General features: G+C 40.8%; 1 protein-coding gene across 1 annotated transcript in view; it reads left to right on the top strand.

Annotated features, from left to right (window-relative positions):
• LOC145412360 (cytochrome P450 3A6-like) overlaps positions 1-22,147 on the top strand; it is a 174,986-nt gene extending 152,839 nt beyond the window's left edge. Inside the window, exons 7-8 of the mRNA XM_080282248.1 lie at positions 8,057-8,247; positions 21,975-22,147. Of these exons, the coding sequence (XP_080138374.1) occupies positions 8,057-8,247; positions 21,975-22,147 (364 nt within the window). The remainder of the gene's footprint in view (positions 1-8,056; positions 8,248-21,974) is intronic.
• Positions 22,148-23,486: the final 1,339 nt, after the last annotated feature.

Raw genomic sequence — 23,486 nt, 5'->3', positions numbered from 1 at the left:
AACTGCCTGCTTGCATTCCACCACCTCTACAATGGGTGCATAGCACCCGTCTAGCAGCAAACTCTCAACCCTTTGCTTTCCAACTCTCTAATGCAAGAGTTAACCGTTACCCCCAGTCCTTCATTTATGCAACAGGTCAACTGTGGAACTGTCTCCCTCTGTCCGTGTTTCTTGCTTCCTATGATTTCCAGTCTTTAAAACGCAGTGTGTTCAGGCATCTGCATATACATGGATGTACTTATATATATATATATATATATATATATATATATATATCCCATTGGATCCCAGGGGTGTTGGGCGAGGCATGGCACTGGATGGGTACTAAGCATACCCCCCTCCGCCTATCGGCTCATAGTCGCGAAGCTCATGGGTCACTACCTGAGGGTTCCCTACTTTATAAAGACTTGAAAAATCCCAGTTCTGTCCAGTATTCCGGACACCGGGCTCCAATGGGTTTTATATATATATATATATATATATATATATATATAGATATATATATATATATATATATATAGATAGATAGATAGATAGATAGATAGATAGATAGATATAGATATATGGAGGAATGGAAGAAGGGAAAGACGAGAGGAAGGAGTAGTTGCAAGGAGAGTGGAAAGGTTACAAGACGATGAGAAAAAAGCAGAGTATAAGAGAGAAGTGGAGGAACGATTGCGCAAATATGAATTGGAGCAGATGGGAGACGTGGAAGGTGTGTGTAAGATATTTGCAGAAGTAATATGTGCAGCATGTGATGTGGTGTGTGGAAGGAAGAGAAGACGGAGGGGGGTGCAACAGCGTGGTGAACTGAAGAGGTGAAACAGGCTGTGGCACAAAAGAAGAAAACATACAATGAATGGATGAGAAATAGGGGCGTGGAAGAAGTTGAGAGGCGGAAGAGTGAGTTATATGTGGAAAGAAAGGGAGAGGTGAAAAGATTAGTAAGGGAGAGTAAGAAGAGAGTGGATGAGGAATTTGGAAGGTATTTGAGTGTAAAGTGGAGGGACTAAGAAAGTGTTCTGGAGAGAGGTGAAAAGAGTAAGACAGGGTGGAAGTTAAGTTAGCAGGGGAGTGAAAGATAAAAATGGTAGATTACTAGTGGAGAAGGGAGAAAAAGTGAGCAGATGGAGAGAACACTTTAAGGAATTGTTGAACGTAGAGGATGGAAGTAATGCGAGTATAAGTGGCTGGGGAATGGCTGGGAGAAGGAAGGAGGTGAGAAGACATGAAGAAATCAGTAGGATAGAAGTTGTGGAAGCAATGAAGAAAGTTAAATCGGGGAAAGCCCCAGGAATTGATGGAGTGTGTGGTGAAATGGTGAAGCATGGGGGAGAGATAGTAGTAGAATGGATGTGGAAGATGTGCAGATTGGCCTGGGAGGAAGGTAGAGTCCCGGAGGATTGGAAGTCAGCTATAATTATTCCCTTGTACAAAGGAAAAGGGGAAAAAGAAGTGTGTGGTAATCATAGGGGCATTTGTCTTCTTAGTATAATAGGAAAAGTGTATGGTAGGATACTTATAGACAGAGTTAGAGAAAGAACAGAGAAATTAGTTGGAGAAGAACAGGGAGGCTTTAGGAAGGGAAGAGGTTGTGTAGATGAGATATTCATTCTTAGATCTTTAGTGGAAAAGTTTCTAGAGAAGGGAAAGTAGTCGTATGCGGCTTTCATGGATTTGGAGAAAGCATATGACAGGGTGGATAGACAAGGATTGTGGAAAGTGTTAAGAATATATGGAGTAGATGGGAAGTTGTTGAATGCTGTGAAGAGTATGTACGATGGTGCGAAGGCTGCAGTGCGTATGGATGGTGAACTAAGTGAATTTTTCTCTTTGAAAGTTGGTTTGAAAGAGGGATGTGTCATGTCTCCATGGTTGTTCAATCTGTACATGGATGGGGTAATAAAAGAGGTACAAGGTAGGGTAGTGGATGTTGGAGTGGCCCTGGTGAGAGAGGATAGTGTTTGGAAACTCCCTGTACTGTTGTTTGCTGATGATACTGTTGTTGAGTGAAGACGAAGGGGAGCTGCAAGGCTTGGTGGATGAGTTTGAGGGAGTGTGTAAGAAATGGAATCTAAAGGTGAATGTAGGGAAGAGTAAAGTGATGGTCTTTGAGAGAGGTGAAGTCAGTGAATGTACAGCGAGGTTGGATGGTGAGGAACTGGAAAATGTGAGTACGTTTAAGTACTTGGGTAGTGTGATGAGTAAGGATGGAGGTTTGGAGGGTGAAGTGCTTGAAAGGGTACAGCAGGGAAGAAAGGTTGCTGGTTCTTTGAAAGCAGTGATAAGAAACAGGGAAGTGAGCATGGAAGTGAAAAAGTTATTACATGACAGTATTGTGATACCAACTCTAACGTACGGAAGTGAAGCTTGGACATTGTTGGAAGGACACAAGTCAAGAGTGAGAGCAGTGGAAATGAGTTATTTAAGAGGAGCCTGTGGAGTCACGTGGAGAGACAGATTGACGAATGAGGATATAAAGGAGCGTTGTGGAGTTGATGTGGATGTGATAGGAAGCGTTATGAGGAACACACTGAGGTGGTTTGGCCATGTGGAGAGGATGGAGGGTGAAAGACTGACGAAGAGAGTGTATGTGAGTCAGGTGGAAGGGGGAAGAGGGAGAGGGAGGCCGAGGATGAGATGGAGGGATGGGGTGGAGAGGTATATGAGAGAGGGGGGTGTGAGTTGGGAGCAGGGCAGTGAAATGGCGGGGGACAGGGCGACTTGGAGGCGATTTGTTTGTGACCACCCCAAACAAGATTGAGGCGTCTGACAATATATATATATATATATATATATATATATATATATATATATATATATATATATATATATATATATATATATATCATCCTTCTTTCCTTCCATCCTCTTCTGTCTTTCTTTCCTTCATGCTTTCCTCGCCCTTCTGGTTTCGGGTGATTTTTCATTCCCTCTTCTGTCTTCCTTTCCTTCATTCTTTCCTCTTCCATCTTCCTGTGTGTGACTCTACACTGAATGACAAGCCAAATGGTTTCCTGTACACTAGGAGACCGTTTACTATGCTGGGTGGTAACCATATAACCAAATTTTGGCGCCTGGTGGTTTAGTGGGTAATTTCGGAGCTCCAGTAGGATTGAGCTGGTGAAGGTTTATATCCAAGGGATTGTTGGGGTTTATTGCTCACGTAATTCCACTCAGGGATGAGTAAGGCTGGTCACTCTCATCTTAAATGTTAGGACCAACCTCCCTAGCCCCCCTGGCTTCTACACTCCTGATGGGGCGACATAAAATTCAATGATATATATATATATATATATATATATATATATATATATATATATATATATATATATATATATATATATATATATATAGTCTGAGTAAATGTTGGCTTTAGTAAAATTTTTGTTGAGTACACGCAGACAGAGGGAGAATGCGAGAGAATAAATGACATTAACAACAGGACTCTAATGTTCCTATTCACATAAAGCTTAATATTATCATTATTATTATTATAAGACTAGTATTGCCTTTATTATTATTGTGTTTATGTTGAATACAAAGTGACTGTGAGGACATTAATGATGAATGGACTGACAGGAACAGAGGGAGAATGGGACAAAATGAGGGATAATAACACGATCACTGTGTTACTACTCTGATTATTAATATTATTATTATTATTGATATGTTTTAAAACCATATTATTACGCATATGAACATGTACCACCATTTACGAATCAATACTGCGTCGGAAAAATGCACTCAAAATTCGATAATAGCAGCTGGGAACAAATTGGAGTTTATTAATTTTTAAGTATTTATATGTTTATTACGCAACAGTAACATAAATTACTGTCCTAAAAAAGTACTAAAGCATTTCCATTTTCAAAAAGTATGCATTTCAAGCTTCAAAACAACAACAAAATAAATGAACGTGCAAGCTCTTAAAGTAACTAAGGTACAATCATATTCATGTTGCCGAACTTTGTGTTTTCTGGCGATTCCTAAAAGTGGCGCGTTGGACACTTTCTATGCGCAACGCCTCTGCATTTTTCATCTGGCTTAGCCAGCACGGTGTTGTACAGCTGCACGCTGTTCTTTACATCATTCCATTGATAATGTGGCAACCGTGCTGGAATGAAATTCACCACCATGCTGACAAGAAAGCCGCGAGATGTAAAGCAACTCTGAATACCTTCAGTTACTGTATCCAGGTAGGGGTACCATACAGCTCGCCTGAAATAATCAACTGCATTATCAGCAGGTACACTGGATCAAAAAATTATCGCACAGGAGGGGTACAATGATATCCGAAATGATCAATATGCTTTGTGTAGTCCTTGGAAATTTAACTGATTATCATGTGAATATGCATCCAGCAACAATATCAACAATAAATTGTCACAAGAAACATATCTATGACATATGTAAGTAAACATGTTCGACATCAAGGGAAAAAAAAATATCAGATATTTCTAGAGTCCATCGTCCGTGCGTTAAATTGTTTCGGGCCAAATGTGCACTGATACTTTGTTGATCCAGTGTACATTATTTCGACCTCTCTGACGAGCTGCGATCAAGGGCCAGATTTTGTGCATTAGTGTAAGGACCGTAATCTGGATCCCTCCTTTCATCTGCATCTCTCCAGGACAGTAGCGTTTTTTTTTTTTTTTTTTTTTTTTTTTTTTCCACAAGTGACCCTCAACTGCATCCACCACGTCTCTCTCTTTCTCTCTCTCTCTCTCTCTGGCCGGTGAAGAGGATGCATCCCCAATCCTCCCCTGGATCCATCCCTTGTATATCCAGTTCATATATATATATATATATATATCAGTCATAAGATCACCTGTTACAATGGCATAGTTAGTTTTCTGGAAAAAAATTCTAGTCTAGAATTTCTGCTAATTCATTTTAAAACTGGTGTTGGGTGGTATTATGGAACAGCGTGTTCCATATTACCACCATTCCTTTTACCTTGTTCCATATTACCATCATTCCTTTTACCTTGTTCCATATTACCATCATTCCTTTCTTTTCTGAAGGTATCTGTCAAACAGGCCTACACAGAAAAGAAAGAAGGAGGTGGAGGAAGAAGTGCGAAAAGTACAATAGAAACTTTTTTTTTTTTTTTCAAGAAGACAGACATGAGGAAGAAAGTTCTGTTGAAGAAGAAGAAGAGGGAATTAGTGTGTCTTGTGGAAGTTCAAACTCGCTAGAAGAAATTGTGGGAGAAGCAAATCCTGGAAGAGATGATGCAGACTGTCTTTTTTATGTAGAAAAAATCACAAAGTCCATATCAGGAGAACTATGGGTTCACTGTGTAGTGTGCCAGGGATGGGCCCATGTCTTGTGTAGTGGGTGTGAAAATGATATTTTCATTTGTGACTTCTGTTCTTAAACATACATTTTCACTGTAAAATTTTTATTTATGTATTAACAAAAAGAAGTACTATTTTTTGTTATTTTCAAAATTGTTTCATATTACCACCCACTAGTTTCATATTACAACCCCATTTTCCAAGACCCACTCTTTTGGAGGTGTTTAAAAAAAAAGTTGTGGCATTTGAATGGTTTAATCTTGCTCATTATAACTCTAAATGAGTTATAAGGATAAAATTTGTCAATACTTCTGATGGTTATTGATGCAGTTTTTGCCTTTAAAATTGGTGTTTTCGCCTGAAACAAAAAAATGGTCCATATTATCACCCTCTCCCCTATCTAACTATCTATCTATCTATCTATATATATCTATATCTATCTATCTATCTATCTATAGATACATACATACATACATACATACATATAGATATATAGATAGATAAACAGATAGATAGATATACAGTAGGTATAGATATATATGTACTGTACAACTTGTTTTATATATTGCCCCATGAGGAGCATAGGTACCCCGGGCTTGGTAAGTTGGTCCTGACATTTAAGATGAGAGTGACCAGCCTCACTCATCCATGTGTGGCATCACGTGAGCAATAAACCCCAACCACCTCTTGGAAATAAACCTGCACCGGCTCAATCCAACTGGAGCGCTTTAAATTCCTACTAAACCACCAGGCGCCATAATTTGGTTTTATATATATATATATATATATATATATATATATATATATATATATATATATATATATATATATATATATAACCTTTCCTTGGGGAAGCAGCCTAGATATATATATATATATATATATATATATATATATATATATATATATATATATATATATATATATATATATATATATCGTCGTAATGCTAACAATTAATTAAAGAAAAAATCGAAGTACATATAGGTATCATCTTTAAATAAAAACCGAAGGAAATATTTAGTTTCATCTGAAGCAAGAAGGCATTAAAGCACCAACAACAGGCTTGTTAGTTTTAGAAAGTACAGAGCATGGAAATGACGAAACTAAGATGGCTAACGTTCATAATGCTTTGCATCATTATTTATAGAAGAAAATTCATGTTCAGTTCCTTTGTCTTCTTTCGTACACATAGAACAAGGTAGTACAGTTAGTGACCTTTTTGATCAGAAGAGAGATGTAATGTTTCTGATCAGTTAACTTAAGTTTGATAAAACACCGGGTCCCGATGATTGCCTTCTCCTTTTTGCGCCAGCAGCCCGTACCAGGATTCAGGCCCTGACATTATATAGGTCCAAACCTCATTTGATGGCTGCATGTATTCCGGAAGTGGGAGCGTCAGGATTTAGGCTGACAATGAAAGGGAACCTGATCTACTCCCCCCCCCCCTTAGATTTGTATGTGATTCCTTTGACACTAAAACTAAATGTATATCAGATCCAAGATCAATGGAGCACTTTATTGACTGTTTAGATTGTACTGTCCTTACTAGATAATGAGATGAACAGTTCCCATATTCCCAGGGATCGGGTGGGTTGCCCCTTTCATTCAGGCCAGAATTAGGGGAAACCATCTTGTATAATTTTCACCAATACTCCTTGATGCATCGAATCAGTGAATTAGAATAGTAGATCATAAATGTTCACCGTTAATATATATCGAGCAACAGGAAACGATAAGAATGTTATGTAATATACAGTATATAAAGAGTTGTGTAGTATGCCGTCCTATACTTTGAGGGACCTTAATACTAATATGAGTTAGACAAGAAATAGTCTTAATCTAGTGTAAATATTGTTTAATTCGCATAATTTGTAGCAGGACGCGAAATGGGTGATACACAAATTAAAACATTACGTCTTCTCTGTCGTACTGCAACTGTGCCATAGCAAATTTCAGGTCGCTTTTTTTTTTTTTTTTTTTTTTTTTTTAACAATCCGTAGTCTGATAATATTTAGACCTGAGGACTGGTTGAACAAATCTCTGACTCGTGCCTGGCCACGTCCCAAGAAGCCAGCCATGCGATTCTGGGCGTGTCTACAGCTTGAAAACCCACACAACAGACATATAAGTTTTTCCTTTAAAACTGTGGCAATGTTGTTAGAATGATTTAGGCTTGAATAGAGTTTTCAGCTCTAGTAGGAAATTGTTTGTTCTTGTACAGTATATTTGCGACTTCGGATAGTTTCGTTGGATGTCCTATCCTCCATGTGGAAAATTAATAGACCACAAATACCTTACATTATCGTCTGGATTTTATGTAACAAAATGTGTTTTTCCGATAATTTCTTGTGTTACTGCATTCTTTTCACCTCATCTTAGCCAAATTTCTCGTCCTTTTTGCAGCTTGTGTCATGTAGCTCACTGGCAGAATAAGATAATATTATGATTCTACATACTTTCCAAAGCACTTCTTTGTGATTGGCATCATATTCTAGTGTTAATCTAGTGTTGCAACTCAGCTTTCAAGATGAATAGATGGCAATTTTAAGCGACGTTAGAGTAAAAACGAGTATTAACTCTTATTAAAGACAACTCTAGGCTTGAACTCCAGCTACGTCAGACGACTTTATTCATCTGACAGTGAGTCAGGAGAGACTATGATTGTTACCAATGGCACCCCATTAACCCGTTCATGGCCGAGAAAACTCAGGTGTTCTATTCCCTCTAACATTGTTCATTTGATTTGCTAGAGTGTCCGGGACAGAAGTGGTGCTAAGGCCAGGGGACTTGATACAGTTCCCTATCTGGTGTATCCACCACGACCCCCGCTACTGGCCCCAGCCTGACAAGTTCCGTCCAGATCGCTTCATGCCCGAGAACAAGGCCAACATCAAGCCCTTCACTCATCTGCCCTTTGGAGCAGGACCCAGGAATTGTCTTGGTAACGTCACATGTATTTTTCCTTTTCTGATTCCTAACCTAATGTAATCTAATAATGGGTGGAGTAGATTGTAGCACCAGTCGAGCAGGGCAGTACTCTCAAGGTGGATGGAAAGCTGATGACAGGGAGAGCTGGAGCTACCGTTTCATCAGCCCTCAGGACTAGTTCCTGACCATCCCCTAAACTTTTTCAGTGTTTCAGTAACACAGAGAGTAGGCCAACATGCCCTCCAATACAAGTTTCTCTATCAGCACTAAACTACATGCACAGTACACACTACACTTCTTTTTCAAAATCAAATAAAAGAAAAATGGCGCACTACAACAATGCCTCGGAGTCCCGGGGGGGGGGGAACCATAAATGCCCCCACCATCCGCCCCTCTCTCAGTGACGATTCTTTGAGCTGCCTGGATCCACTGTCTGACTCACTTTTTCTTCATTTTTGGAACATCTTTCTGTCTGTTGAACACCACCTCTCCTTTTCTAAACCTCATCTTCTATTCTTTACTGAGACTCAGCTGTCTGAGACAACTGACAGCAAACCCATCTCTGTATCCTCCTACGTTTTCTATACTCATTTCAAAGCCAAAAATGGATGTTATGTATATGTACAAAACGACCTATCTTGCTCTTGTGTTCCTGAACTTGATTCTTTTGAAATCTCTACTCTCTGGCTTCGGCTTTCCTGTCATTCTCTGACTAAATACTGTATATCTGCACTGTTTACTTATCTTCTAAATCTACTGACTATGAGAAATTATTTGACTGTCTTACTTCTATGACGGAACACATTCAATCCATTTCTCTTTTCTCTGAAATCTCCATTCTAGGAGATTTCAATGTTCACCACCACCTTTGGCTCTCCTCTCCTTTCATTGATCCACCTGGTGAACAAGCCTTCATCTTTTCCATCCTTAATAACCTAGAGCAGCTTGTACAGCACCCTACTCGTATCCCTGACTGCCTTGGAGAGAGCTCCAACATACTTGACCTCTTCCTTACAACTAATCCTTCTACTTACACTGTTTATGTTTTCTTTCCATTGGGCTTCTCCTTTCATAAACTTGTTACTTTAACCTGTCCTATCACTCGGGTACAGCCTGTCAACCCTCCAAAGAAACTTTGTCTGTGGCACTTTGGAGCTGCGGATTGGGAGGCCCTCAGGCAGTACTTCTTTGATTTTCCTTGGAATGGTTATTGCTTCCATGGCCGGGAGCCATCTGGGTGTGCCTTGTGCATTACGGAGTTTAATCTCTCCGGCATGGAAACATGCATTCCTTTCTCTTATCCTCTAACTAATGCAAGAAAGCCTTGGTTTAATCATACTTGTTCTAATGCTATCCACAAAAAGGAGAGGGCCTATAAAAGGTACCAGAGCCAACCCACCCCTGAATCACATCTTTTTTATGTTTCTCCCTGGAATCGTGCAAAGTCTGTTCTTTGCTCTGCTAAAAATAATTTCATCCATACTAAATGCTCTCAACTCTCCAACTCGAATTCTTCCCACTCCTTCTGGCACGTTGCCAAAAACCTTTCTAACAACTTTACCTCATCATGTCTACTCTGATGGGTCTGTAGCCTCATCACCCTTTCCTCCTCTTTTCCACTCTAATGGTTCTGTAGCTATTTCTTCTACTGATAAAGAAAATCTGTTTGCTCAGAGTTTCTCCTCCAATTCCACCTTAGACGATTCTGGTGCTGTTCCTCCCTCCCTTCCCCCCCCCCTGACTTCCTCATGGCTGACATTAAAATTTCTTCAGCTGATGTATTTTCTACCATTACTGGCCTCAATACTAACAAGGCATATATGCCTGATAGGGTCCCTCCTGTTGTCCTCAAGAACTGTGCTCTGTGCTTACACCCTGCCTAGGGAAACATTTTTGCCTATGGCTTTCTACTTGTACCTTTCCTTCTTCCTGGAAGTTTGCTCTCATTCAGCAGGTCCCAATGAAGGGTGACCGTTCCCAACCCTCTAACTATGATTCAATTGCCTTAACATCCTGTGTTTCAAAAGTTTTTGAGTCCATTCTTAACAGAAAAATTTTAAAGCATCTTTCCTATTACAACCTTCTTTCCGATCGTCAGTATGGGTTCCGTCAGGGACGCTACACTGGCGATCTTCTCACCTACGTTTCAGATTCCTTGTCATCCTCCTTTTGGGACTTTGGTGAATGCTTGCCATTGCACTTGACATCTCACAGGGTTTCAATCGAGTCTGGCATAAATCTTGAATTTCCAAACTGCCCTCTTACAGTTTCTATCGTTCTATCTATGACTTCATCTATAGCTTCCTTTCCGGTCGGTCTATAGCCGCTGTTGTAGATGGCTATCGTTCTTCTCCTAGATCTATTAACAGTGGTGTTTCTCAGGGCTCTGTCCTATCACCAACTCTCTTCCTTTTATTCATCAATGATCTTCTAAGCTGTACATCTAACCCTATCCACTCGTACACTGATGATTCCACCCTTCACCTTTCCATTCGGTTCCCGCAACGTCCACCTCAGCAGTTACTTCAGCAAACAAGGGATGAGGCTATGGCACACCCAATGTCTGACTTGGCTCATATCTCTGACTGGGGTAAAAATAATCTTGTTTTTAATGTATCAAAGACTCAGTTTTTACACCTATCAACCCGTCAAAATCCTCCACAGGAGTACCCACTAATGTTTAATAATATCCAGCTCAATCCTGCATCATCCTTGAACAAGCTTGGGGTTTCATTCACACGGGACTTACCTTGGAAAAATCATATTGCATCTCTTGTAAAATCTGCTTCCATGAGATTAGGTGAGCTAAGCCAACTCCGTGCCTTCTTTACTCTTGCACAGTTGTTGAGTTTATACACGGGTTTTATTCGCCACTATTTAGAGTACAACTCTCATGTGTGGGGAGGCTTCCCACATACAGCTCTTCCCAATAGGGTGGAGTCAAATGCTATTCGTCTCATCAACTCTCCTCCTCTTACTGGCTTCCTTCAACCTTTGTCTCTTCGCCACACTGTTGCCTCTTTATCTCTTTCCTGTCGTTACTTCAATGGTCACTTCTCCTCTGAACTGTCTACTTGCATCCTTCCACCTCTACGATGGGCGCATAGCATCCATCTAGCAACAAACTCTCATCCCTTTGCTGTCCAACTCTCTAATGCAAGAGTTAACCGTTACTCTCGGTCCTTAATTTATGCAACAGGTCATCTCTGGAACTGTCTCCCTCTATTAGTATTTCCTACTTCCCATGATCTCCAGTCTTTCAAACGCAGTGTGTCCAGGCATCTCGAAATGAATGGATCTTGAATTTGGCTCTCTTTTGTATTGTTTTTGTTTCTTTCTTGGAAGGAACGTTAATGCGGGCTCAGCCTTTGGTTACTTCTTCCTCGCTTAAAAAAAATAACAACCTAACCAAATCTAACCAAACCTCCCTAAGATGACTCTCCTAACCTAAAACCTAATGTAACCAACCGTAGCTAACCTTAGTTAACCTAAGCTAACCTACTTAGCAGCAAAGAAGGTCAACATCAAGTACTTTCTAATGTGGCATGTGTTTTCGGTTTTCTGGTACCTAACCTAACATGATCTTAATCTGATCCACCTTCGTCTGTCGTAACCTAACCTAAAAGAAACAAACTTATCCTGAAACCTGACCTCACCAAACTTAACCGGCAAATAAGGTCAACATGAAGCACATTTTATACACATGCCTTTTGGAATTGAGCCTGAGCATTATGTTGATAACCTGACACGTGTTTTTTGTATACTAATACCCTAACTAACCTAACCTCACCAGAGCATAAACCAAATCTAACCTAACCAGTCCTAACTTAACCTTACGTTACCTTGCCTTATCTTAACTTATTTGACTTAAGCTAACCTAATCTAATCTATAGCAAACAAGATCACTATAAATTACGAGACACATATGTCAGTTGAAATGGGACCCAGAAACTACACTGGTAAGATGATATATGCTCTGTTTTTTCTTCATACCTAACATCACGGAATCTGAAATTAACCTAGTTCAACCACACCCAATTTAACCTAGTTCAGCCTAACCTCGTCTAATTTAGTTCAGCGTAATCTAACTCGACCTAGTTCAACCTAACCTAATATTGCCTAGTTCAATCTAATCTAACATAGTTCAATCCTATCTAACCTAATCAAGTTCACCCTAACCTAAGTCAACCTTGTTCACCCTACCCTAATCTAATGTAACTAAACCTAACCTATGCTGGTTCAGCCTAACTTAATCCAAATTTATTTTTATATCTACCAGGAAACAAAAGACTCTGTGTCACGGTTTTATGTTTCTTTAATGGGACGGAAGAACTGCACTGGTTCTATGGGAAGGCGGTGGCTCAATCGGTAGAGAGGGGGCCTGCACTCCAATCAGACCTTGGTTCAGATCCCCGCTGGGGCATGGAACAGTTTAAGGATTTGAATTTGATAAAATTAGACTTTACTGATCTACCAGAAGACCCGCCGACGTGTCGTAAAATACTCTCGCTAATACCAATACACCTGTCCTCAATGAGACAGCCCTAGCATGTATTAAATATGGACGGTGGGTGTCAGCGCCGAAGTGGTGACAGGTAGAGAGGTGTATGATATGTAGGAGGACTACCGGGCCTTGAGAGCACGCTGTGAAGCCTATACCCAGAGTCGGACACATTAAAAAAAAAAAAAAAAAAAAAAAAAAGAACTGTGCCAAATAAACCTGAGCTCGATTCTCGGGCCGGCCAGACTCTTGGAATAAATTTATTTCCTAAGCCTTTATTATTACCGTACTGTAGTTTTTACTGCTAAATTGTTAGCTAATTTCCATGCTAAATAAGTCCACCACATAGTTACTATCAGCAATAACGTTGTTTTTACTGCTAAATTATGTTAGCTAATTTCCATGCTAAACAAGTCCACAAGATAGTTACTATCAGCAATAACTTTGTAATGTCATCTTTACAAGCGCACAAGCAACGGGATGGGCTCTTGTGTTTGGTCAGGGTTCTCTACTGATCATTTTGTCTGTCTGGTTCTTATCAAGATTATATATATATATATATATATATATATATATATATATATATATATATATATATATATATATATATATATAACACTTGGATGGATTTGCACCAGATTTCTCAAAATGACAGGGCTATCAGAGGAATAGATGATTAACTTTGTCGTAAAAAGGTAATAGGTCATAGATCAAAGGCAAGGCCAATTCACAGTTTTGATACGATTGCAACCGAACTTAGTGGAAGAATTCATGGATGAGAAAGAGCAAAGTGATTCTTCTTTGAAAACTATCGGTCGAACACAAAGGTCACATGACAAAGGCAAATATTCGACCATTTAACTCAAGCAGGTCGGACTTGTTTTGGATCATAGTTTGTGAAAGGGGATGTTTTTAAACGAGGGTAAATTACTCTTGTTTTCAGTACAATAGAACAAAGGCAACGGTTATTGGGTACGGCCAGCTTAAATGGCTTTCACACATTCAGGAGTCAGATGAAGAGTCGCCAAGAGTTCAAACTCCTCGCTGATTATTGTCATTTTAGCCACGAATCCAGCAATCTAGGAGTGCACCAGGTGAGCGCAACAAGTAACTACGCGTAACTTAAGCATTGCTATGTGTTCCCTAGGGCGGCGCTGTGAGTAGCTAAGAGTCACTGCACATTGCCGAACCAAATGGTCTGTAAAGGTCTAAGAGTAGCTAAGTAGCTAACAGTAGCTAAGAGTAGCTAATACCCACACTAGAGTGCGCTACGACCATCAAGAATTTGATGTGAGTCCTTCAGGAGTGTTGGACGAAAAAAAACATATGCAAAGGATGTGATGGAGGTGGACCACTCATTCAACAGCGAGCTTTTATTCAGCACACACATGTGTATCCTCAACGACCATGGCCGGAGGCGCCCGAGAATTGAAGCTACTGAAGCTGCAGGTGGATTTGGCACGTGAAGCGACCGAAATCAATGTGGCAATATGTTCGCTGTTACTTGAGAAGACGAAAAGGAAGTGAAAGAGAAGAACCCTTTGGAGCAGATCATGGCTGCTACGACGTCCTGTGTCCGGCCAGTACGAGAAACTTATTGAAGAGTTAAAATTAGAGGACTCCCATAGCTTCTGGAACTTTCTTCGAGTGGATGATGACATGTTCATGGAACTGCTGGAAAGGGTTGGTTCCCATATTGAGAAGCAGGACACCTTTTGGTGGAAGTCATTGTCACCTGGGCTGAGGTTGGCCATCATTCTATGCTATCTGGCAACTGGAGATAGCTACAAAACCCTTTCATATGGCTTCATAGTGGCCCACAATACCATCTCACTTATCATTCCCGAGACCTGCGAGGCCATCATCGCAGAGTAGCTGAAGGCACTGTTTATATATATATATATATATATTGCCAGACACCTCAAGCCCGTTTGGGGTGGCCACAAACAAATCGTCTCCAAGTCACCCTGTCCCCCGCCATTTCACTGCCCTGCTCCCAACTCACACCCCCCTCTCTCATATACCTCTCCACCCCATCCCTCCATCTCATCCTCGGCCTCCCCCTCCCTCTTCCCCCCCTCCACCTCACTCACATACACTCTCTTCGTCAGTCTTTCACCCTCCATCCTCTCCACATGGCCAAACCACCTCAGTGTGTTCCTCATAACGCTTCCTATCACATCCACATCAACACGACAAAGCTCCTTTATATCCTCATTCGTCAGCCTGTCTCTCCACGTGACTCCACATGCTCCTCTTAAATAACTTATTTCCATTCCTCTCACTCTTGACTTGTGTCCTTCCAACAATGTCCAAGCTTCACTTCCGTACGTTAGAGTTGGTTTCACAATACTGTCATGTAGTAACTTTTTCACTTCCATGCTCACTTCCCTGTTTCTTATGACTGCTTTCAAAGAACCAGCAACCTTTCTTCCCTGCTGTACCCTTTCAAGCACTTCACCCTCCAAACCTCCATCCTTACTCATCACACTACCCAAGTACTTAAACGTACTCACATTTTCCAATTCCTCACCATCCAACGTCGCTGTACATTCACTAACTTCACCTCTCTCAAAGACCATCACTTTACTCTTCCCTACATTCACCTTTAGATTCCGTTTCTTACACACTCTCTCAAACTCATCCACCAAGCCTTGCAGCTCCCCTTCGTCTTCACTCAACAACACAGTATCATCTACAAACAACAGTACAGGGAGTTTCCAGACACTATCCTCTCTCACCAGGGCCACTCCAACATCCACTACCCTACCTTGTACCTCGTTTATTACCCCATCCATGTACAGATTGAACAACCATGGAGACATGACACATCCCTCTTTCAAACCACCTTTCAAAGAGAAAAATTCACTTAGTTCACCATCCACACGCACTGCAGCCTTCGCACCATCGTACATACTCTTCACAGCATTCAACAACTCCCCATGTACTCCATATATTCTTAACACTTTCCACAGTCCTTGTCTTTCCACCCTGTCATATGCTTTCTCCAAATCCATGAAAGCCGCATACAACTTCTTTCCCTTCTCTAGAAACTTTTCCACTAAAGATCTAAGAATGAATATCTGATCTACACAACCTCTTCCCTTCCTAAAGCCTCCCTGTTCTTCTCCAACTAATTTCTCTGTTCTTTCTCTAACTCTATCTATAAGTATCCTACCATACACTTTTCCTATTATACTAAGAAGACAAATGCCCCTATGATTACCACACACTTCTTTTTCCCCTTCCTTTGTACAAGGGAATAATTATACCTGACTTCCAATCCCCCGGGACTCTACCTTCCTCCCAGGCAATCTGCAAATCTTCCACATCCATTCTACTACTATCTCTCCCCCATGCTTCAGCATTTCACCACACACTCCATCAATTCCTTGGGCTTTTCCCGATTTAACTTTCTTCATTGCTTCCACAACTTCTATCCTACTGATTTCTTCCTGTCTTCTCACCTCCTTCCTTCTCCCAGCCATTCCCCAGCCACTTATACTCGCATTACTTCCATCCTCTACGTTCAACAATTCCTTAAAGTGTTCTCTCCGTCTGCTCACTTTTTCTCCCTTCTCCACTAATAATCTACTATTTTTATCTTTCACTCCCCTGCTAACTTCACTTCCACCATGTCTTACTCTTTTCACCTCTCTCCAGAACATTTTCTTACAGTCCCTCCACATTACACTCAAATTCCTTCCAAATTCCTCATCCACTCTCTTCTTACTCTCTCTTACTAATCTTTTCACCTCTCTATTTCTTTCCACATATAACTCTCTCTTCCACCTCTCAACTTCTTCCACGCCCCTATTTCTCATCCATTCATTGTATGCTTTCTTCTTTTGTGCCACAGCCTGTTTCACCTCTTCAGTCCACCACGCTGTTCCTTGCACCCCCCTCCGTCTTCTCTTCCTTCCACACACTACATCACATGCTGCACATATTTCTTCTGTAAATATCTTACACACACCTTCCACGTCTCCCATCTGCTCCAATTCATATTTGCCCAATCGTTCCTCCACTTCTCTCTTATACTCTGCCTTTTTCTCATCCTCTTGTAACCTTTCCACTCTCCTTGCAACTAATCCTTCCTCTCGTCTTTCCCTTCTTCTATTCCTCCATCTTACTTGCATTCTAATTCTGGCCACCACCAAGTAGTGGTCAGAAAGTCCACTCCCCCAACCTCTATACACTCTTGCATCCTTTACACATCTTCGCATCCTTTCATCCACACACACATAGTCAATCATTGCCTTCCTTTCATTCAGTTCACCACCCACCCTTCTCATCACTCGCCATGTATACCTGTGGATCATTTTATGCCTGAAGAGGGTATTGGCTATCACCAACCCCCTCCCAGCACAAATGTCCACTAACGCACTCCCATTCTCATCTATCTCAGCAGGCACACCCCACTCACCAACTATTCCATCCACCTTCACATTCCCAACTTTACCATTCATATCACCAATCAAAAACACTCTCTCATTCCTTCCAAACTTTTCCATGCACACTTCTACATTTGTCCAGAACTCTTCTCTCACTCTTCTAGCACGATCTTACGTTGGTGCATACACACACACAATCGCCCACATTTGTATTCCAACTTTCAACTTTACCCACACAATCCTTGACCCAACCGATCCATACTGTCTTATGCTCCTCTTCCATCTTTTAGTCACAACTATACATACTCCTTCCTTTGCCCTCTCATTCTCACCTACTCCTGCACATATACCCCATCCATACTCCCATTCTCTCACTTTCTCCTCTCCATTTTGTTTCAGTTATTCCACATACATCCACTTTCGCACCCTCAAGCACCTGGACAATTTCTCTCTCTTTCACCTCATCATTCACTCCCCTTACATTCCAAGTTCCAATTACCATGTCCTTTGTCCGGTCCTTGGTCGTCATCGTTTGGTCAGTCCTTGTCCGAGGCTTATTGTTTGTTTTTTTAGTTAGTTGTTTTCCGGGGAGGGGCACTAACCCTCCGCCAACCCTTTTAGTCGCCTTTTACGACAAGCAGGGATACTGGGGGAGTATTCTTGAAAAAAAACCCTACCCCCAGGGGGTATATATATATATATATATATATATATATATATATATATATATATATATATATATATATATATATATATATATATATATATATACACATATATATATACATATATATATATATATATATATATATATATATATATATATATATATATATATATATATATATATATATATATATATATAAACATAAACGAAACGAAACTTTTGGGCAGTCCTGTGAAACTCCTGCCAACTCTTGGAAGACTCCTTGCTACTTTTACCAACTCCTAGCTACTCTTAGTCTCTCACAACGATTCTTAGCAACTCGCAAAGGTTTTTTGATACAAGAATCCATTGAGAGGAGCTATCAGTAGCTAAGAGTCACTAAGAGTGGTCAAGAACTCCTTAGGTACGTGCTAGGAGGTAAGAAAATTCATAGCAGTGCTTGAAAAACTTTGAACATGTCAAAAACGTCAGGAGTGCGTGAGGAGCCCTGAGACAGTGCCGAGAGTCCACAGGGCTATAGAGGAATTGTTAAGAGTAGGGAGCAGTGAGTCTCAAGTGTAGCAATTCGCAATGACTCTAAGTCCGACTCCTGAATGTGTGAAAGCCCTTTTACACTTTTCATGTATTATGAACCAATCTTGGTAGATGGGTTTACGAGTTAGGTAAGGATTAATTAATTATGCCTCCGTCCACCTATAATGGACGAAGCATGAAGTGATTGGTCTGTCCGTCCATGCGTGCATTCATGCATGCGTTCATGAGTGCTTGTGTCCATGTGTCCTTAACCTTATTTTGGACGTGATATCTCCTGAATCCATTGGCGGACTTCCAAACTGTTGTCAATGATGCAGTGAGAGGTGATGAACTAATAGGTCAGTTAGGTTATGAGGTCAAAGGTCAAAGTCATATGGGGTCAACTTTGTTTATCCTTGTGCGCGCGATATCTCCTGCAACCGTCAATACTTTTGTCAGTGATACAGTATGAAGAGACAATTAATGATTAGGTCATGAAGGTCAAGGTAGTAAGGGTGTGGGTGCAATACCTCTTGAACCCCTTCATGGATTTCGACCAAACTTTTGCCAGTTATACAGTATGAAGAGACGACAAACTGATTGGGTCATCAAGGTCAAGGTCATATAGGTGTGTGTGTGATATCACCTGAACCCCTAGATGGATTTTGATGGAATTTTTGTCAGTGATACAGTATGAAGGGACGATGAACTGATTGGGTCAGCAAGGTCAAGGGGTCAAAGGTGTAGGTCTTGGACGTGGGTGCAATGTCTCCTGAACCCCTTAACGGATTTAGAACAAAATTTTGTCAGTGATATAGAATTAAGAGATGATAAACTGATTAGGTCAGCTAGGTCAATGGGTCACACGTGAAGGTCCCATGTATTAGACTTGATTTATGTTTGAGGGAGCGATATCTCCTGAATCCCTTACCGGATTTCAATGAAACTTTTTCACTAATACAGTATGAAAGAATGATGAACCACTTAGGTCAGTAAGGTCATAGGTCATATCAGTGTGGGCGTGATATCCCCTGAACACCTCAACGGATTTCGACCAAACTTTTGTCAGTGATACGGTATGAAGGGACAATGAACTGATTAGATCAGCAGGGACATGGGGTCAAGATCAAGGTCATATGGGAGTGGACGCAATATCTCTTAAACCCCTCAGTAGATTTCGATAAAACTTCTCCGAATGATACAGTATGAAGGGACAATGAACTGATTAAGTATGTTAGGTCAAGGGGTCAAGTTCTATCTATCTATCTATCTATTGCCAGACACCTTAATCCCGTAAGGGGTGGCCGCAAACAGATCGTCTGCTTGTCGCTCTGTCCCCTGCCATTTCACTGCCCTGCTCCCAGCTCACACACCCCTCTGTCATATACCTCTCCACTCCATCCCTCCATCTCATCCTTGGCCTCCCTTTCCCTTCACCCCCCATAATTCAGGATCGACTTAATTTATCCTTCTGGGTGCGATATCTCTTGAACCCCTTGACGGATTTCAACTAAACTTTTGTTGGTAATACAGTATGACTGAACAATGAAATGATTATGTCACAAGATCAAGCAGTCAAAGGTCAAGGTCATATGGCTGTAGGCACGACATCTCTTGAACTTGACAGATTTCGACCAAACATTTGTCAGTGATACAGTATGAAAAGACGATCAACTTATTAGATTTGCGAGCTCACGGGGTCAAGGTCAAGGTCACACGGGTATGGTCGTAATCTGATGAACCGCTTGATGGATTTCACCCAAACTTTTTCAGTGATACAGTATGATAAGACAATGACCTATTTATGTCAGCAACATCTAGGGTCTAAAGTTCAAAGTCACATGGGTGTTGGCACGATATCTCCTGAATCCATCAACGGATTGGGATGAAATATTTGTGAGTGATACAGCATGAAGGGATGATGAACTGTTTAGGTAAGCCAGGTCAAGGGCACATGGGTGTGGGTGCTATATCTCCTTAAACTTTCGATTGATTTAGACCATACTTTTGTCAGTAATACAGCATCATGGGGCAATGAACTGATTAGGTCAGCCAGGTAAAATTGTCAAAGTTCAAGGTCATATGGGTATGGGGGTGATATCTCCTCAACGCCTTGAAGGATGTTAAAGTGATAAAGAATCAATGGGAGATGAACTGATTAGTTCAGCTAAGTCAAAAGGTTGAATCGGTAGAGAGGTGGCCTGCAGTCCTAACAGATCCAAGTTGAATCCCTGCTGGGACAAGGACAATTTAAGGATTTGAATTTCAAAAAGCAGACTTTACTGATCTACCACAAGACATGTCATAAAAATACCCTTGCTAATGCCAGTACACCAGTCCTGTATGAGACAGCCTTAGCATGTATTCAGTATGGACGGTGGGTGTCACCGCCGAAGCGGTAACATGTGGAGGTGTATGGCATGTAGGAGGACTACTGGGCCTTGGGAGCAGGCTGTGAAGCCAATGCACAGTGGAAACATATATATATATATATATATATATATATATATATATATATATATATATATGTGTGTGTGTGTGTGTGTGTGTGTGTGTGTGTGTGTGTATTGGACTGACTTAGTTTATCCTTGTGGGCGCGATATCTCCAAACCCCTCAATGGATCCGACCAGACTTTTGTCAGTGATACAGTATGAAGGGACAATGAATTAATTAGGTCATCAAGGTCAAGGGGTTCAAATGCCAAGGTCATTTCGGGTCAGCTTAGCTGATCTTTAGTCTTATTTCAACCCACAATGATCCCTGTTATAGAGGTTGTAGAGCAAAGCCTGGTGGAGGCACACTGAACGAAACACTGCGCCGAAAGCTCAGGGCCCGAGTTATCGGAATTTCACTTGAATTTCAGAGCAACCAGTCAAAGGTTAAGGACAGAAGATAAGATCAAAATTTTGACCTTCAGGTCCTCCCAAATGATTAGTCTCAGCGTGTCATATCTAAGCACATTACTTTTAAGTTTCAGAGAATTGTGAGAAACCATACTATAAACAGTGAGTTACAAGCAGGTATGTACAGTACCGCATGTAAATAGAATATGTTCTAGGGAATTCGTCACTACAATACTTCAGAACCACAACTGCCCTCTGATCGGGTAGACCAGATTTCGGACGGTTTACAGTAAGGATGTTCCATTTTCGGGGTAATTCTTCTTCTTCTTCTTCTTCTTCTAAGATTCCCCTTTTTTCTACAGTTTCTTCTTCGTCTACAGCTTCTTCTTTTCTACATCTTCTTCTTCTTCTTCTTCTTCCTGTAGTTATTTTTCATTCTATTTAAATTTTAAATTATTTGGTGGTTGTGAGTTGTAATAAATGCATAACAAATGCACCTTGACAGAATATATATGAATATCGTAGGAAAATGTGGACAAACTCCTAATATTCTTCACGATATTTACTGGGTGACGATGACAGCACATGTCTCACCCTGATGACTGTACTCTACAATATGTGATGGAGCCTGACCATATCTAAAACAACAAATGTTCCATAAATAACCATTAGATATTTGGAACTCACACCTACATTCATTGAGTATTAATAACATTGCCCTAACATCATAATCTATCCCACCAGCAATGCAGATCCATCAGGACGAGCACGATGATGATGATGATGATAATAATGATGATAATAATGATACTTCCTTTCAGCAAGGAGGTTCGCCCTGATGGAAGTGAAGGTCGCTCTGGCCAAACTCGTGCTGGCCGCAGAGTTGGCCGTGGCTGCGGGTCATGAGGAAATTACCTTCGACAGAGCTTCATTTGCGATCCGGCCTAAGAAGGGTTCCAAACTCCTTCTTAAACCTCTGCATCCGATGGCGTAACTGTGATTGTGTGTGTGTGTGTGTGTGTGTGTGTGTGTGTGTGTGTGTGTGTGTGTGTGTGTGTGTGTGTGTGTGTGTGTGTGTTATTTTGCTAACTGCAGCCGGTTTTGTGCACCTAAGGGATATTTCTCGTTTTGGAATGGTTATTTAAGTCTCAGTTAAAGCCTTCTAGTTCAAAATTATCTCCTGATCTGAACAAAATCGTCTTGAGGTTGCAAGAATAAAATGTAATATGTCATTGGTTTGAAGTGGTTAATCCAAGGAGAGGAACTGTGATGCTAAGGAGTCCACGGGAGAGAAACAACATAAGCAAAGAGAATGAGAATTTATAGCAAAATTGTTTGCTCGAAATATGCCCCTATATGGTCGGGACAGCCCTGAGATTTCATCTGCAATGACGCTATACAGTATTACACAGTCGGAAGTGAGTTGTGTGAAGCTAAGAATGTGAAGTTTATATAGGCAGACTCCTGCAAAAGCAATGTCTAACAAGAGAAGAGGTATCAACATGGTTATCTTAGAAGAAAAGCTAGTAGATAAAAAAAAATGCATGAAGAGTTAAAGATCATATAGAAGGACAAGAGTTTAAAGGGGAGAAAATTTGGCAAAAAAAATAATATCTAGAAGAACAGTCAATAAATTATTAGAGCCACTATCCCAAACAACTGAAAGGACCCTCGCTACATCGTACCCCGGTACCCCGAACTTCAGATATAGCGACCACCTGGACCCTACTTCACTGAACAAACTTCGCATAAATTGTAACAAAATATCAGTTAACTATTTTTTTTTATCTGAAAATAATTAATGTTTACCAATCAACTCTCACGGTACAGCAAAATCACATGAAACACTGAAAGACGGTAATATGAACACACTCATCTGTTGGGTATCCGTAATAAAAAATTTAGGACATAATGCACCTAGGTTTGTTCAGCCCCCTCCCCATAGAACATCTGATGTAGCTGATTACTGGATATAACATCAGCCCCCTCCCCCTTCCCATAATATGACACATTTATTCTCACCTAATGAAGATCCCATATTTCCTTCATCTCAGTTGGATGGCTGGTCAAGTTGGAGGGCTGATTAAATTAACTAATAACTAAAGACTAGTTCTACCAAGAGTATAGCTCCTTCACCTTAACCTGGCCCAGATTTGCTCCCCCTTCCAACTTATTTCAGGTTGCTCAGTGGCAGAAAACGACAATACTACCATTCCACAACCTTTCTATGGCACTATTCTAAGACTAGCATTACATTCTAGTGCTAATCTATTACTTCGACTCAGTGCTTATGAGGAAGAGATGCCAATTTTAGGCAAAGGTAGAGTGAAAAG

This window comes from Coenobita brevimanus, chromosome 93 (genome assembly GCF_032717465.1).
Source record: "Coenobita brevimanus isolate Jiangsu-jjx chromosome 93, ASM3271746v2, whole genome shotgun sequence".
Taxonomy (NCBI): domain Eukaryota; kingdom Metazoa; phylum Arthropoda; class Malacostraca; order Decapoda; family Coenobitidae; genus Coenobita; species Coenobita brevimanus.
The sequence above is the reverse complement of the archived record's forward strand: the minus strand, read 5'-3'. Positions and strand labels throughout refer to the sequence as shown.